Here is a 17,110-nt window from a genome sequence, read left to right as displayed (position 1 = left end):
TTTACTGCTGTCGGTGGTGCCTTTTTCTTGTGATATCAAATCATTTCAGTTCTAAGTAGGAAGACTATTTCACTATACACAGAAAAGCACATAATAGTACACAAATAAAACATATAACCATTCATTCTTATGTAGGCTACATATGGTAATACAAGACAACGTGTTAACATGAATATTACTACACTCATATATTAGCTATACAATGCTTAACGGTGTATTGCATATTATGTATGCATTAGTTTATTAATTAGTGTAATTATAAAGTATTAACAATTTTCATAGTAGCCTAATAAAAGGAACATTAATGACACCTATTCATTTAAATACATATTTACAGTATTCATATATTCACAGTATGCCCACCTCTGGTTAGCAAATATCCAATCACTTTTGAAATTAACATTCTGATTGGTGGATCAGCTTAGTCGGACTGTCTGTCTTGCCTGCACCATCAGTTGCGCTCCCTCCTCCCGCAGCTTCGTGCACTTTTAGAGAGAATGTCTGTACAATTTTAAAATAATGATAATAATAATAAAAAAGCACAGTTCATTCAATGGTGCTGTGGCATCGCGTTAGTAGATTGAAGAACTTCTGGGTCAAAAGCCTATTCGTTGTTCTGGTGGCCATAGGTATCATCACTTATTTTAGGTGGGCACATGCAAAATCATAAGAAAGATAGGTAGGCATACAGCGTATGCCTTTGTATGCCCTAGACTACACTACTGGTTGGGTCCCTGAGGAGGCAAAAGAGCTCCATTAGAAACACCTAATTTTTCCTCTGATTAAATGAACAGGTAATAGCTGATGAAAGTTCCCTTGGCTACCAAGAACTTCTGAGAAACCGTAAAAAGGTTATAGATTTAACTTCACATGACTGTTCTTTGCCGCAGAATGGATTTCTGTGGAACGATGCTATTGATTGTGTAATTTATTGATTTCCTTAATAATTGATACAGGTGGCCAACCCTACCTCTTTGTCATTAATGTCATGCTGTGTTACAGCTATACTATAGTATTCCATCAGATTAAAGTGATAGTTCAACCAAAAATGACAATTCTGTCATCATGTACTCACTCTTATTTTATTCCAAACCCTTATGACTTTTATAAGAAGTTAGATAAAATGTTGGAAAAAGGGAATGGAAAAAAGATGCAATGCATGGAAAAAGATGCAATGAAAGTGAATAGTGACTGAGGCTAACTTTCTGCCTCACATCTCACCCAAGAAAGGAAGAAAGAAAGTCATGTGTTTGGAACAACACGAAGCTGAGTAAATTATGACAATAAAATATCCCTTTAATGCATTGTGGAGAGGGTGAATGAGTAACCTAATGTTATATGTCATGTGCATCAAGAATCCAGAGTTACCCTTGGCACCAGCGAGTCATGTTTCAATGTGATGTAAGATATTTCCAGTTAACATTTTAAATTTACACTGATATAAAATGGGGTTTCCCATCCCAATAATTATTTTCATTAGTACATAAAACTAATTACACCAGCAGCCAGATACATTAACATTCCGAAGCACGTCCAAATCTTTTATTATCTCAGACTATGTTTTATTTACTCCAGCAATTTATAAATTGGCTTCCAATTTAGTTTCAGATCACAGTATATTTTCTCAAAATAATATTTGTATATGCAAGATGATACAAGTCACATAGATGTATATGAACAAATACAGTACGACACATCATACTTTCTCATTGCTATTATGTTTGGAGATACATTTTAGGGGTATCAAGGGAATCTAGTAATTCATATTTTAATTATTACATTGGGGGTCATCTTCTGTTATCATACCTTTCAGAAAAAAAGGTAGTAAAAAGGTTTTAGTGTCTTAACACATAAAACATGTATCATCAACACCACATTATATGTAGTATTTAATGTTGGTGCACCATTAATTAAATACTGGTTACTGGTTATAGTGTCATGAGATGCTATAAGACAAACCAATAGGAGGATTCTCTCAGACAAAGAGAGAAACAGATATTAAAACTGGTGGGTGGAGCCATAATTTCCCATTGGAGGGCTACTGTATTGTAAAGGGGCAATCAAAACAGGTATCAACAATATTTCAGAGGCCTGATTTCCCTGCTTAATGTTGTTTTGGGGAATTCTTTGGGTTTATGATTCTCCTAAGGTATTGCTGATATTGAGTCTTATGAATGCTTAATATTATCAAGAGGCCCAACATTTGGCTGATTAAAACCAGGCTGATGACTGTAGGCTAAATGTGCCAGTGGAGACTGGTTCATTGTCCACTACCCATAATCAAAACCTTCTTTGGTCTTGGTTCATTTACTCTTTCCATAATTTGAGACATTATACCAACATGCGACTGCATGGTACATGGCCATCAACCTTGCCATTAAATACCAATTAATTTAACCATTTTATTAACATAAATTATCAAAAATTCCAATGGCAGTTTAGTATTCAAGGAATTCAAATGGTTAATTTAATCATTTCTTTAATAAATAATTTGTCCTTATTTTTGATAAAACTTGTCCTATCGAATAATTGTTTAATTAAATTTTCAGAATTTCCTTCCTTGATCCTGTCAATACCAGTGATTTGGTACTGGAGATATTTGCTGTCTGAAAGACAGTATGAAAGAATAATTATGATAGAAATTTAGAATAATGACACTTGACTTGAAAATCATTGTATAAAAAATATCTGAACAAAACTGTTTTATTTTTGTTTGCGCTATAATATGCAACATATTTTGCATGTGTAAATTACAACAAAATCAAGTGATTAACAGATTCTAGCCAATTAAAAAAAGAAGAATCTGAGTAATTAAAAAAGCATTTCTCTACTACCTAATTATTAAACATTCACATTTCTATTGCTGGTTTACAGTTCTTTTATCTGCAAAGTTAACATCTAAATCAAAAAAGGATTTTTTTGAGAAAATCCAAAATGTTCAAAGTATAGTTGATACAACATTACAGAACAATTGCTAACGTTATTCAACAGACAGTGTATCAAGTCTAAGCTCAAATTGTCAGCTTACACTGGAGTCCAAGGACAAATTTGTTAATATATTTCAGTGCACAACAGTTAAACTGTTTTACGAAAGAGAGAAAGAAACAATGCATTCTCTATGAATACTGCCAAAGACATATCAGTATTAGATCAGATACAATGCTACAGCATCAATCAACCCAAAGTTCAAATCCTTGACATTATCTATGCTGTGCTATTAAAATGTAACGAAGGAAAAAGCACAGCTACTAACATGTCTCGGAAGCTAAACAAAAGCTGCCATATTGAAAGTCAAAGAAGAGGAAAAGGCAATATACTCTACAAAAAAGTCAGAGATATCAGTCTGAAAAGTTGCTTGCAGTAAGCAAAGAAGAAAAAGAATGTCTTTTTATGCACACATAAGCAATGGCGTGTCTTTGTGCTCTGACGACAAAAAAAAGTCAGGTAAGATTCACCACATGTAATAACTTCTCGTTGTGTCAACCTGGGTTGTCTTTGTTTCCGAAGAGCCCTCTTTGTCCTTTTCGCTGTCCACCTCCCATAGGTTAATAAGGGGAGGATACAGTTCATTTAGAGGGATGGAGGAAGTTTTCTGCATGTATTTCTTTAAGGAGTGATGATAGTTCTTCCTTTTCCATCTCTTGGCAATGTACATTATAATAGAGCCCAGGCTGATGATGGCCAAAATTGTGCCCATGACAGCTGCAAGAGCTGTATTGGTGCCTTGTTCCGAGATCTCCACAGCAAAGGTGGTGTGCTTGGTCGTGACATTGACGCAAGACTTTTGGGTTTGCTGGTGGATGTTAGAGACAGAGAGACAGACCTCATACTCAGTTGCTGGCTGAAGGTGTGTGAGATTATACTCGTGAACATCTACAGGAACCTTAGCGGTATAGGTTATGTGAGGGTTGTCGATTTTCATGGTCGCGGATGACCATTTGAGGTTGGACGTCATGACATTGGAGTTTACCTTCCAGGACACTAATATCGAGTGGGACTCTGTTTGCTTCACGTAGATCTTCATTAGCTGCGTGCTATCCAGAAGAGTCCCATTGACTCGAAGGGCGGTTACCCGAGTGTCAGCTCCCTCAGTGTTCTGGGCCACACAAGTGTAGTGGCCAGAGTCATCTACCTGAATATGGGATATGCGGAGAGTTCCTGCATTGTTAAGTTGGTATTTATCAGACACGGTATCTATCATTACCCTGTTACCTGATGGTGTTACCCAATATATCTGTGGTTCTGGTTCGGCCATTGCACGACAATCAAGGTCTACCGTCATTCCGATGTCTAGGTTGAGGTGATTAGGGAATGTATCGAGAGAGATCATGGGCAGGCATTGGCCTGAAGATTCGCGAGAAAGCACCTCTCTCACATGTTGACCTCTAACCTCAGGTGGCATTGTACAAAACATGGAAAGAGGCTCCATGAATCGAATGGTGGTCTTGTTGGAGCTCATCCATTGAATAACACAGTCGCACCGCAGTGGGTTGCTGTGGATACTGATCTCCCTTAGGTTGGGCAGGGATTCTGTTGTCGCCTGGTAGAGTGAGTTCAGAGCATTGTTATTGAGCATTAGACTCTCTAGTGATGGTAAGTCATGGAATGCCAAACGGCTCACATAAGAAAACTTGGGATTGTTTGTGGCTTCAAGTTTGGTCAACTCTGGGAGGTTATCCAGGGCAAAGCGATCAATGGACACTAGTTCTCCCATGTTGTTGATGCCAAGTTCTTTCAGCCTTAGCATGTTCTTAAAGTCCCCCTGCTGAATTTTATGTATGGGATTCTTGTTCAAATCCAGAAATTTAAGGTTATGAAGTTTCTGCAGAGCAGTCTGTGGCACCCTAACAAGTTTATTGTCATAGAAAGAGAGACTCTCCAGGTTGTCCAGTCCAACAAATGCATTGTCTGGAATATCTGTGAGCTCCATGCCTGCGAGCACCAGGCTCCTTAAGTTAATAAGAGGTTTAAAATTCAAATCCAGGATGCCAACCACAGGATTTTCCCCAATCATTAGGATCTCAAGATTGGGGGTGGATTCAAACCAATGACTGTCAATGGCCTTGAGCCTGTTAGAGTTCAGGTGGAGCCTAAGCAGGTTATGCAAACCGGCAAAGGCATTTGGAGCAATAGAGCTGATCTGATTGTGATTAATATACAGCTCTTGTAGATTGGTGAGGTCTTGCAAACTGAAGTCAGGCATCTCGACTATTTGGTTCTCCTCCAGGTGAAGCGTAGTGAGTTGTGACATGTTGGTCAGGCCAATATCACGGATGTTGCTGAAGTTGTTCTGAGACAGGTCCAATTCTGTGAGATTCAGAAGTCGCTCTAGCTCCTCACTAGTTCTGGCAATGTAGTTGCTTTGCAGAAGCAACACCTGTGTGTCAGAGGACAGGTTTCCAGGGATGCGGGCAAGATGAAGGTCATTGCAATCAACCGTAGTTGCTTCTCTGTAGGTTGACTGGGGTGTGAACCAAGGCCGGATCTCACAAACACAAAGCTGAGGACATTCTGTAGTCTGAACAGATGAGAAGCCAAGTAAAGCCAGAAGTAGAGAGAAACAAATTTGGCCCGTCGCAACAAAAAAGAAAGTCCCTCTTGCCATTCTGACTGCAAGTGTTTATCCTCTCAGATCTCAGTTGGAATTCCTGTAGCAACAAAAAGACTGAGATGGCTAGGTGAGATTCTCTTTCAAAAGGAGTGTTGCAGAAAAAACCTTTTATCCCTCTGAAAGTTTGAAGAGCTGAGTCAAAGAGCTTCCGAAAGATTTAAAAGGGTGTAGTTCCTGTGGGCTCATATAGGATTGAAACTTCCTCACAGTTTGAACCTGAGACTGGTACGCTGGCCTAAAACAACAAAACAAAACAGAGAAAAGCTGTTACAACAATGAATGGCAAAATTCCATAAGATGAAAAGTAATGTTATATAATCATATACTATGTAAGAAAGAACATTTAGGAGGTTCTGAGACAAAAGTAGAAATTATGGATTCTAGCAATGGAAACAATACACAGATAAAACAAAAATCCCATAAAGTAAACAGGGCATACTAAGCTTATAAGTTTACTACAATTCCAAATATTCAACATTTAAAAATGAGCTTATTATAGATATACACTCACTGAGAACTTTATTAGGAACACTATGATCCTAATAAAGTGCCCAATGTGGTCTTCTGCTATTGTAGCCCATCCGCCTCAAGGTTCAATGTGTGGTACATTCTGAGGTGCTATTCTGCTCACTACAATTGTACAGAGTGATTATCTGAGTTACCGTAGCTTTTCTGTCAGCTCGAACCAATCTGGCCATTCTCCATTGACCTCTCTCACCAACAAGACATTAATGTCCACAGAACTGCCGCTCACTAGATGTTTTTTTTTTTTTTTGGCACCATTCTGAGTAAAAACTATAGACAGTTGTGCATGAAAATCCCAGAAGATCAGCAGTTACAGAAATACTCGAACCAGCCCATCTGGCGCTAACAAGCATGCCATGGTCGAAATCACTGAGATCACATTTTTTTCCCCATTCTGATGGTTGATGTGAACATTAACTGAAGCTCCTGACCCATATCTGCATGATCAGCCAGCAGCCATATCACCCTGTAGCTTAAGACTGGTTGCCTACTGAAGCTAAGCAGGGCTGAGCCTGGGCAGTACCGGGATGGGAGACCTCCTGGGAAAACTAAGGTTGCTGCTGGAAGAGGTATTAGGGAGTCCAGCAGGAGGTGCTCACCCTGTGGACTGTGTAGGTCCTAATGCCCCAGTATAGTGATGGGGACACTATACTGTAAAAAGGCACTGTCCTTCGGATGAGATGTTAAACCAAGGTCCTGACTCTCTGTGGCCATTAAAAGTCCCAGAAAAGAGTAGGTGTGTAACCCCGGTGTCCTGGCCAAATTCCCCTCATAGGCCCTTATCAATCATGGCTTCCTAATAATCCCCATCCATTAATTGGCTCTATCACTCCACTCTCTCCTCTCCACCGATAGCTGGTGTGTGCTGAGCGTACTGGCGCACTATGGCTGCATTCGCATCATCCAGGTGGATGCTGCACACTGGTGGTGGTTGAGGAGAAGCCCCCTGTTCACTGTGTAAAGCGTTTTGAGTGTAGTATCAGAAAAGTGCTCTACAAATGTAACGTTCATAATGTTCATGATTCTATGCATTGCACTGGTGCCACACAATTGGCTGATTAGATAATTGCATAAAGAATTAGGTGTACAGGTGTTCCTAATAAAGTGCTCAGTGAGAGTATGTACGATGTGCTACTTTTCATTAAAAAGGCTGAATCAGATCATTATTATGGAAGAGCAATATAAAACACTTTTCAGAAGTAGGTAAGCTTAGAAAGAGATCCAATTCAATTGAAGGCTTTCATCTATTCAAATGGCTCAAAAACATGAGATCATTAGAGACTCTCATATCTTTTTTTTAACATACAGGTGAATTTAAAAAAAGACAATCTATAGACCTGTTTATATATATATATATATATATATAATGTTTGTGTGTGTGTGTTTGTGTGTGTGTGTGAGAGATTTGGTCACATTTTGTGACTTAGTACAGTTACAACACCTGTATTAAAGGGACTGTTCCCACAAAAATGTAAGTACTGTTATTTATTCACCCTCGTTTTGTTACAAACCTTTCTGACTTTTTTTCTTCCATGGAACACAAAAGGTGATGTGAGTATAAATGTTTGTCTCAGTCATCATCAGGGTTGGGAGGGTTACTTTTGAAATGTATTCCACTACAGATTACAGAATACATGCTGTAAAATGTAATTTGTAACGTATTCCGTTAGATTACTCAAGGTCAGTAATGTATTCTAAATACTTTGGATTACTTCTTCAGCACTGGTAGATTTTTTCACTTGTTTTGACTATAAAAACTCTGCCAGTACAGTAAGACAAAATACACATGTTAAAAATACATTCTCTGAAAAAACTAAATATCTTATGCAGTGTTGTTTCTAAAACAAGATATGTCAAATTGATCTTGTTTTAAGGATTTTTAGATATTTTTACAGGAAAACAATAAAAAAAAAAAAATATTATCAAGAATACGATTTTTGCCCTAATATCAAAGGTCTTACTAGAAAAAAGAAATTACGATCCAACGTGAATTTTCTTGATAAAAAAAAATATGATCGTGCCTGGTAACGTGCATGTAAAATGGCTTGAAATAGCATTTTATCTTAACGTAAAGCTGACAATTTACACAAGGTTTATTTCTATTTCTTCTGCTCCAAACTTACTTCAAACGTACTTCTCTGTCTGCTCATATGAATGTAACACGTCATAAGAAAGTGTTTCATCACTATTCAAATACACTTTGGATCGCATAATTTATATTTATAAATGTTTTCCATCTGAAAGGACTAAATATTAAATGAAACAAATGACAATAAAATGCAAGTAATCTCTTCAGTAATCAAAATACTTTTTGAATGTAACTGTATTCTAATTACCAATGATTTAAATTGTAACTGCAGTGGAATACAGTCACTTATATTTTGTATTTTAAATACGTAATCCCGTTACATGTATTTCGTTACTCCCCAACCCTGGTCATCATTCACTTTCATTGCATCTTTTTTCATTCTATGAAAATCAATGGTGTGTGCCTTACATCTCCATTTGTGTCCCAGAGAAGAAATAAAGTTGTACAGATATTAAACAACATGAAGGTGAATAAATGGTCATTTTTATTTTTGATTACTTTAAGTTTCATAAAGTTAGCTCTCTCCATTTTTTACAGTAATTGTTACATTCTCTTTTCTTTAAATACAGCGTATTCAATAAACCAGGATACAAAAAATATGGTCAATGTTTGTTTATATGTGGAACTTTTGTTTACTGTAATCAGATTTCCTTGAAGCTTAGATCAAAGATAGAAAGGGTGACAGAAAAGGAAGGAAATGTTAGTTGGTGATCAAACAGGTGAGCAAACAATAGCTATTGTCAATGCAGACAGAAAATAAGTGACGTGTATAGTGCAGGGCTCTGCAATTATTCTATTATTCCATTTCATTCATAATCTTTTCTGTCAAGCTATCGATTAATATCTGCTCTTTTTGTTGCGTTTATGTATGTGTGTTATATATATATATATATATATTTTTTTTTTTTTGCTGGGGTCACTATCTTTAGCTGGAAGCCCTATTTAATTCTATTTACTCCAGCAGGACATTAGTGTTGTCCTAGATTGCTGAGACTAATTTAAATCTAGAGTGTAATTTTGGGGTTCGGAATAAAAATACCAAGCAAGGAAAGCATCCTATCCCAAGCAAAAGGCACAACACGGTGACCTGTGTTATTGACAGAGCAGTGAACGGGGCATCTGCTGTCCCATATGGTGCTAATGCTGACTCAAACACACAAACAGCAAGCCAGGGGAATTTAGTCCATGCCAAATACCACCTACAGTACATTAGAGAACAAAAACTCCTCCACAGAAGTTGTTCTGTGTTTTTAATGTTTTTAAATGTGCTGAATTCAAAACAATTAACTTGTAAAATGTAAAAGGTTATGTGTGTACTTTTTTCTGTTAAAATAATTTCTCATATCCAAACTTAATATGCCTGTTGTCTGTTGATTTCTGCAAAAAGTGTAACACGGTGGCATTATATTTAGAGTTGTGGTGTTATCTTGTGTATTCTAATACTCCAACAAATACAAATTTGAAGTCTCATACTCCCAAGTAAATGAATGGAGGAAACATGGTGTAAATGAGTCATTTAATGTGAGAGTGAAAATCAATAAGATGCCTGATCTTCCCCTTGTGACTGAAGGAGCATTAGGGCAATTTAGAATGAGAGCTGACTGTAACTGCCAGTATCAGCAATTCTCATAAAAGAGTGCAGTACACAGATGGGACCTGGCCTGTGCTATCTGTGTTATCAGCCACATCCTTTAAGTGTTCTGTAATGCAATACAGAATGACATCTCACACTGAAAATGTCCTGCTACACCAGTGAAGGCAGGAGACAAATTAACCAAATGCTTTACAGGGTGACTTTGGCAATTCACTCTACTAACACTGCAAAGATCAATCAGTAAAGCATTTCATTCAGTTGGTGAAGTCACAGGTTTTGACTTTGACAAGAAAAACAATATAAAATACATGGGTTGGGTTGTAATACAGTATATCACTTCAAGACTTTTCTGTGAAGAACTTTAACCAGTAATAAGATGAAAGATTAAATTTATCTGTAAACATTTCAGCCTATTTTTAAGATTTATGCATTTCAATTGTATGAAAAATTTCCATCAAAATGAATTAAAGGGATAGTCCACCCAAAAATGAAAATTATCTTGTCATTTACTCACCCTCATGCCCAATGTGTATGACTTTCTTTCTTCTGCTGGACACAAACAAAGAGTTTAAAAAGTATATCTTAGCTCTGTAGGTCCATACAATTCAAGTGAATGGTGACCAGAATTTTGAAGGTCCAAAAGGCATATAAATGCAGCATAAAAGTAATCCACATGAGTCCATTGGTTAAATCCATATCTTCAGAAGCGATATGATAGGTGTGGGTGAGAAAAAAAATCAATATTTAAGTCCTTTTTTACTATAAATTCTCCTCCCTGACCAGTAGGTGGCGATATGCACGAAGAATGCGCATCGCCAAAAACAAAAGTAGAATGTGAAATTTATAGTAAAAAAGGACTGATCTGTTTTTCACCCATAACTATCGCAACAGAAGATACGGATTTAACCACTGGAGTCGTGTGGATTACTTTTATTGTGCATTTATATGCTTTTTGGACCTTCAAATTTCTGGCCACCATTCACTTGCATCACTAATGTGCACAGAATGGGGGTTTTTCGTTCACAAATCTAAAGGTGCCCTTCAGAAATGTAAAGGTGCCCTTTTAAGCAGAGGTGCCTTTTAATAGCGTGGAGGTGACTTTAACAGCACGGATATTTACCACAGCTTACTTGGGTGAACTATTCCTTTAAGTAATCTTTGAATAATGTACATATTATGAAATCAGAATGCTAAGTATTTAATTAAAATGAATGAGGAGTATGAACTTTTGAAATTTAGTAAACAAAATTCATAGTTTTTAAACAATACAGTTTGGTAAATGGCAAAGCAACTGCATTTGTTTTGGGATTAATTGAAATAATTTTATACTTAGAAAAGTTAAGCATATTTATATAAATTTAAATAAATTTAAACCATTTGTACTAACAATACATTTTAAATAGAATATTTTGTATGTCTGTATCACACAGTATATTTCATATAAATGAAGCCTATCTCTCTTTTTATTTTTTTATTTTTTACTTACTGTTAATAATGATACCATGCTGCAATATTTTCCATTGTTTAAATTCAGTAAACAATAGGTCATATTCTCACATGAATTATGTTTCATTTTTATCAATATTGAGGTCAGTCTCAGATTCAGCTCTTAATAGCAGTATTAAAAAGTGGAGGCCAAACCCATTCCAGTAAGTAGGATAAAGTAATCCAGAGATCACAGTTTCATTTAAGACATTCTATATACAGTATATATATTCTCAGTGAAAACTTAAAATTAAGCCCCAATTTCAGCTTTATGTTTTTAGATTAAGTCCTATATTTCTAGCTTCACTTCAGTTTCATTAAGTCTGCTTTGAGATTTTATTTATCTTTTTGCAGACTTAAATCCAGACTAGTTACCAAACAAAACCATAATGTAACTGCACAGTGTTTCAGATATGAACTAAGCATTTAGTAAATAATATATAGCCAGGGGTTTTAAATGTTTCTCTTTAAAGTATGGCCTTGATTATTTTGGTGAATTACTATATTGGTTATTAGAATGTGATGTTTGATGGTTCAAAAATGAGATCCTCTTATTACATTTATATTGGTCAAAAAGTATGAAGGGAAGGATAGTGAAAAAAAAAATAAAAATAAAAAAAATAAAAATAAAAAACTTTCTACAAGTATTCCTTGCCAAAGGGCTGCACAAAAAGAACAAACTGAAGATCCTTATAAATATTCAATCTTTATGAGTAAACAGGATCTGAGGCAATCAGCTCCAAATTTGTGGGCAAATTACTGGCTATTTATGCCATTCCAACCTCATTAGCTGGACTTCTGCTTTCAGCCTGCTTCCTGTTATCCAGCCTGTCGTCCCTAACTTCCCCTTGTCTTATATAACAAATGACAGCTGTGAAATTCAATGGGAGCCATTTGAAACACCTGCCATTTCAAATCACCAACAGATGCAGATCTGTTCTCTGCAGAGAGTGAGGACTTCTGTTTTGAAGGAATGTCTGATCTGTGACATCACTGTACTGCTAGTGTCAGACAGTTATTTCAAGTTTGAAGAGAACACAAACTAAGAGCCTGTGAGGTTTAGTTGAAGTGTTACTGTTAATGACACATCCAAAATGTAAATTCAAAAGTGTGCACAATTATATTTCAACAGTGACTTGTTCATGATAAAACAACCTCACTATGCATTTACAGTAAAATATACCTGAACATTTAAGCACAGAAAAGTGCACAGTGTTTAAATTAAAGGAATATTCTAGGTTCATTACAAGTTAAGCTCAATCTACAGCATTTATAGCATAATATTTATTACCACAAAAATTTATTTCAACTTGTCCCTCCTTTTCTTTTAAAAAAAAAAAAGCAAAAATCTGGGTTACAGTGAGACACTTACAGTGGAGTCCATGGGGCCAGTCCATAAACATTAAAATACTTAGTTTACTATAGTCACTCGATGTAAACAATATGCACATTAACATGATTCTAGTGTGATAATTTGCTTACTAACTTTTTCTGTGTAAGTTATATCCTATTTTACAACTTTGTTGCCATGATGACGTGATGCTGTAAACCCTAAATGAGAGTGAAAATGATGATATAAACTTTACAGCTCAAATAATGCACACGTTTTAACAGAACAATTCATTTAAGTGCTATTATAAAATAATAAGCTTACCTATTCTGTTTTCAAATGCTCCCAAAATTGGCCCCATTCATTTTCATTGTAAGTGCCTCATTGTAACCTTGATTTTTGCTTTTTTTTAAGAAAATGAGCCACGAGTCAAAATTATTTTTTGTGGTAATCAACATTATGCCACAAATGCTGTCAATTGAATTTAACTTGTATTGAACCAGGAATATTCCTTTAATCTCAACAGGAAATCGATATTTTAATTCCAGACTATAAAGAACACTAATGGTGGGTTTATACTATGATAAAAGTATGGATATTTGGAATGGTACACAAGGTTAAACAAGGCCCGGCTACAAATGGACCCACTCAAACACAAGAATACTTCATTTGATATAGTGATTCAACAGTGTACTAAATTTTGTAACTAGCCACTTACAAACAGAACGATAGAAAAACTGTTGTTTGTACAGTTGGTTTGAACTTCATAGCCATGTTGATCTGTTTCTCACAGCCTACATGATTGAAAATATCCTGAAAATACATTTCCAGGAAACAGTATTTGCTTTTCTAACCCTCTATATGCACACAGTTTGCTGCAAACATGGGAAACAGGAAATAAATTCTAACTACACAATACCAAGCTCCATAAACAAGCGAAGAAACACTAAAAGCCTGCTAAAATGGCTCATGCAGTCAACTTAAAAAAAAAATACCATCTTTTCTCTAACTCTACAGTCTTTCCTCCACTAATCTCCCCAAAGGACCCACTTCCTGAATATCGCCACAGAAAGAGAGTGAGAAATTAATGATAATTAATTTCATTCTAGGATCAAGAAGGCTTTACAAAGGGCCAAGAGAGCAGATCTTTTAACATCCAACATTCAAGACCTTCTACACTTGCCAGCTCTTAATCTGAGGGGTATTATTAATTGTATGGTGAATCATAGCTCTGTCCAGGGTTGAACTGGGGTAACACTGCCTGTATGGGGACTATTGCAAATGGCATAAAAACGTTGATTGCAGATCAGAGTTCTCTGAGTAATTTTACATGGAAACTCAAAGGTGCAATTCTTTTCAGCACTGTGTGTTCCAAACACTTTGCACATCTAAATAGGTTCATGAGATCTGAACAAAAGTGTGGAATGTTCCTTAACAGATGATGCATCCATGATTTAACCTTAAAAGGTTTTTTGAGAGGCTGGGGTAAGAAGCAATTAGTGAGTTGGTCAAATTTTTGTGAAAAATATTCAATAGGTTGTCCCTGAAAATAATGAGATCGTTTGACTTTTTTAAAACTCAGCAATCAATTCACCATCTTTGTCTAAATGTAACATGAAAGCATTTTTTGAGAAAGCAGCTGACCTCAAGCTGTAACATTTTAAATAAAGGCAATATTTTGAAGAAAAATATGGAAATGTATTATCTGGGCCCTAAGTCGGAAAGCAAAAAAATATTTTTTAATAAATGTTGCCATTTTTAGGGTTAAGCAGAAACAAAAATTAAAATGTATTTGGTAAACATCGAGTTGTGTCTACATCTGAACATAAGCAGTCTATGTTTTTTTTTTTTTTTTTTTTGCATTATTGAAACTTGAGCTATATATGCTTAAATGAATAACCCTACTTCACTTTAAAGGTAATAATTGTAAATTATTCTAAAAAAAATAATTATATTGATTAATGCATTTAAAAATATAACAATTAAAAGAAATTTAGTTAGGTCTTATTTATAAGAACAGCATGTTTTGTTCTTAAACACAATCCACTGTCTTTGTTCCTTCATCTGCTGTCCAAGCGATACTTTGCATTGTGATTTCTTAACCAGATTATGGTTGCAGAATTAGTCAAACAGCTGCCTGGTCTGTTACTCCTTATCTCTGCGACCACTATAAAAGCCAGACAGTTGTTCCTTGCCACCACCTTTCTGTATCCTTACACCACTGCAGTTCCAATAAAAAATAAAAATAAAAAAAGTATACGTATAAAGGCCTCTTACAGCGCAAGAGCCCCTTTAAATCTTGCTTAAATGTTTAACATTGTGGTAAAACTGCGGTATAAATACACAATATTTGATATTTACTTCCTATACTAAAAAAATAAAAAGAATAACATTACCTAATATATCTTTGCCCCCAGGCCTTTCAAAAGCTATAACAACCTGCAGGCTGCACACTCTATTGTCCTTATCTCAACATATGCTCGACATTTTCTTTACGTTGTTGTTGTAGGCTACACGAGACGACGAGAACGCTTCTCAAATATCAGAAAACAACACTGCAGACGCAACAGCTGCAACAAGGGGTGGCGTCCCTAGGGACAATACAAGCTCCCTCCTCAACCCTCATTATACATCCTTTATTGTGACTAAAAAGACGTCTTCCTGCGTTTATTGTCTTTCCTAGGGAAGTTGCAGCGTCTTCGTATACGAAACGAAACATCTGCTAGAGTGCCTGGACATTGAGATGCAAATCACATTTCTGCATCGTTAAACCAGACCCATGCACACGCGCTAGCGGTAACCCAGCAATATGATAGGATCAAAGTTTGCTATCCATTGCAGTTGTAGTGTAAAATCACTCTCATGTGGCTACATTTATAAAATTATTCACTATGAACAATTTAAACAAGACAAACGGGATATTCAAGTAAACAAAATAAAAAAATAAAAATAAATAAAAAATGGAGGGGGGGGGGCGTTCACACAGAACGTATTATTGCGTCCGTCTGCGCTGTTTTTCCAATAATTTTCTACGTATGTAAACATGCGTTAGGTGGACTTTTTAAAACGCCTGTAAGCGTCTCGTGCAGAAGTTAAAAAGAATGTCAACTTTTAAAAAAAAATGCGTCTCGGGATACTTGAGTTCTGCATCTGATAACGCGTTCGGTCTGAACGGCCCCTTACGCTACACTTTTTGTAACATTATATTGGTCTGGTTATCTCTTGCCTAATGGATTGTGATTATAAACAAACCATAAATTGCGTGACAATCACACACGTTTTGCCCTTGAACATCACGAGCGCAACAGACGATGCGTCCTTGCGATTAAATGCAGTAAATGGTGATCACGTATCCATATGACTGAGAGACGCTGCGATTCCTTTTGAAAGCAAAGGAACTATTTTCATTTAACTTGAACGAAACACATTTAGGAGTAAGTTGTTCTATATTTAATGTGGTGTCGTTTTAAAATTATTGCAAATTGCTATGTATTTAGTTGCCTTTGGGAGATATTATTATTTATTTGTATTTATTTTTTTAGATGCAAAGATGCTCGTGCATAAATGGAAAAGCTATACGGATTCATTAAAATAGGCTACATCTCAACATACCTCTTTGGCTTGCCAGCAGCCTACACGTTCCAAAATGCATTGAATTCCTTCCTTGACTGTTTCATGCACGTACAGTATCGGAATACAGTAGGCTATCTATGCCCTTTTGAACAGAAGAAAATCCACAGATAAACACTACCACATCGCTCTTCAGTCCCATATACTGAACTGTTCTTCGATTACAACGGCATCGTTTCGTTACATCCACTCCGGGAATATTCATGTGCAGCCTTGGCCAAGTGCATGGTCGGGTTTGCAGGGAGAGGATCTTTGCAACAGGAATCCGGTGACTGGCTACCGTCCGCCGTGTCTCCGTGTTACTGTGGAGCCTACTGAGGAAAATATGATGACAGCACCTGGCGCTGTCCAGGCGAGTCAGCTGATTCCAGAGCAGGCGATTGGTTGCTAGCCGGTGGTTGTCACACGATTCCCAAGCAGAATACCATCTGTTCAGTGATCGTTGTGATCCGAACAAAGGCGGGCACTGGGGGAGCGCGGTGGGGATAACGCTGGGCGTGGAAGCCGAAATGCTAAGGGTGTGATATTCTCTTGTGAGAACGTCTTCCACTGACACCCACTCCTCCTCCTTGACGTAGTGATGGAGAACTCTGCACTTGCCAAAGATTTACAATGAGACAATGTCCCTTTGTTTGGTGCCTCACTTTCAGGACAGTTCTTCCTAATTTATCCACTCTGATACATTGTCTAGTATATAAAATTGTTTTTATAGTTAAAAATGTATTCTTAAACAGTGAATGATCCCTGCAGTGTTCTGAGAAGTTTATTTTATGGTTATACAAATAAAACCTAAAAATAACCATAAGGTTCTGTATAAGTTGTCTTAAGTTGCCAGATCAAAACGTC

The 17,110-nt window shown here is 36.5% G+C and overlaps 1 protein-coding gene across 1 annotated transcript; it reads right to left on the bottom strand.

Annotated features, from left to right (window-relative positions):
- Positions 1–2,673: 2,673 nt before the first annotated feature.
- LOC127445877 (leucine-rich repeat neuronal protein 1-like) lies at positions 2,674–16,627 on the bottom strand. The gene is made up of 2 exons (XM_051706325.1): positions 16,247–16,627; positions 2,674–5,846 (listed from the first exon to the last, which is right to left on the bottom strand). The coding sequence occupies exon 2, from the start codon at positions 5,603–5,605 to the stop codon at positions 3,452–3,454; it is 2,154 nt and encodes a 717-aa protein (XP_051562285.1). The 5' UTR covers positions 5,606–5,846; positions 16,247–16,627; the 3' UTR covers positions 2,674–3,451.
- Positions 16,628–17,110: the final 483 nt, after the last annotated feature.

The sequence above is a fragment of the Myxocyprinus asiaticus genome, chromosome 9, assembly GCF_019703515.2.
Source record: "Myxocyprinus asiaticus isolate MX2 ecotype Aquarium Trade chromosome 9, UBuf_Myxa_2, whole genome shotgun sequence".
Lineage (NCBI taxonomy): Eukaryota > Metazoa > Chordata > Actinopteri > Cypriniformes > Catostomidae > Myxocyprinus > Myxocyprinus asiaticus.
This window is presented reverse-complemented; position numbering and strand designations above follow the sequence as displayed.

What these genes read in the sequence shown, in the direction of transcription:
- LOC127445877 (XM_051706325.1), bottom strand. Translation starts at nt 5,605, where the DNA reads ATGGCAAGAGGGACTTTCTTTTTTGTTGCGACGGGCCAAATTTGTTTC.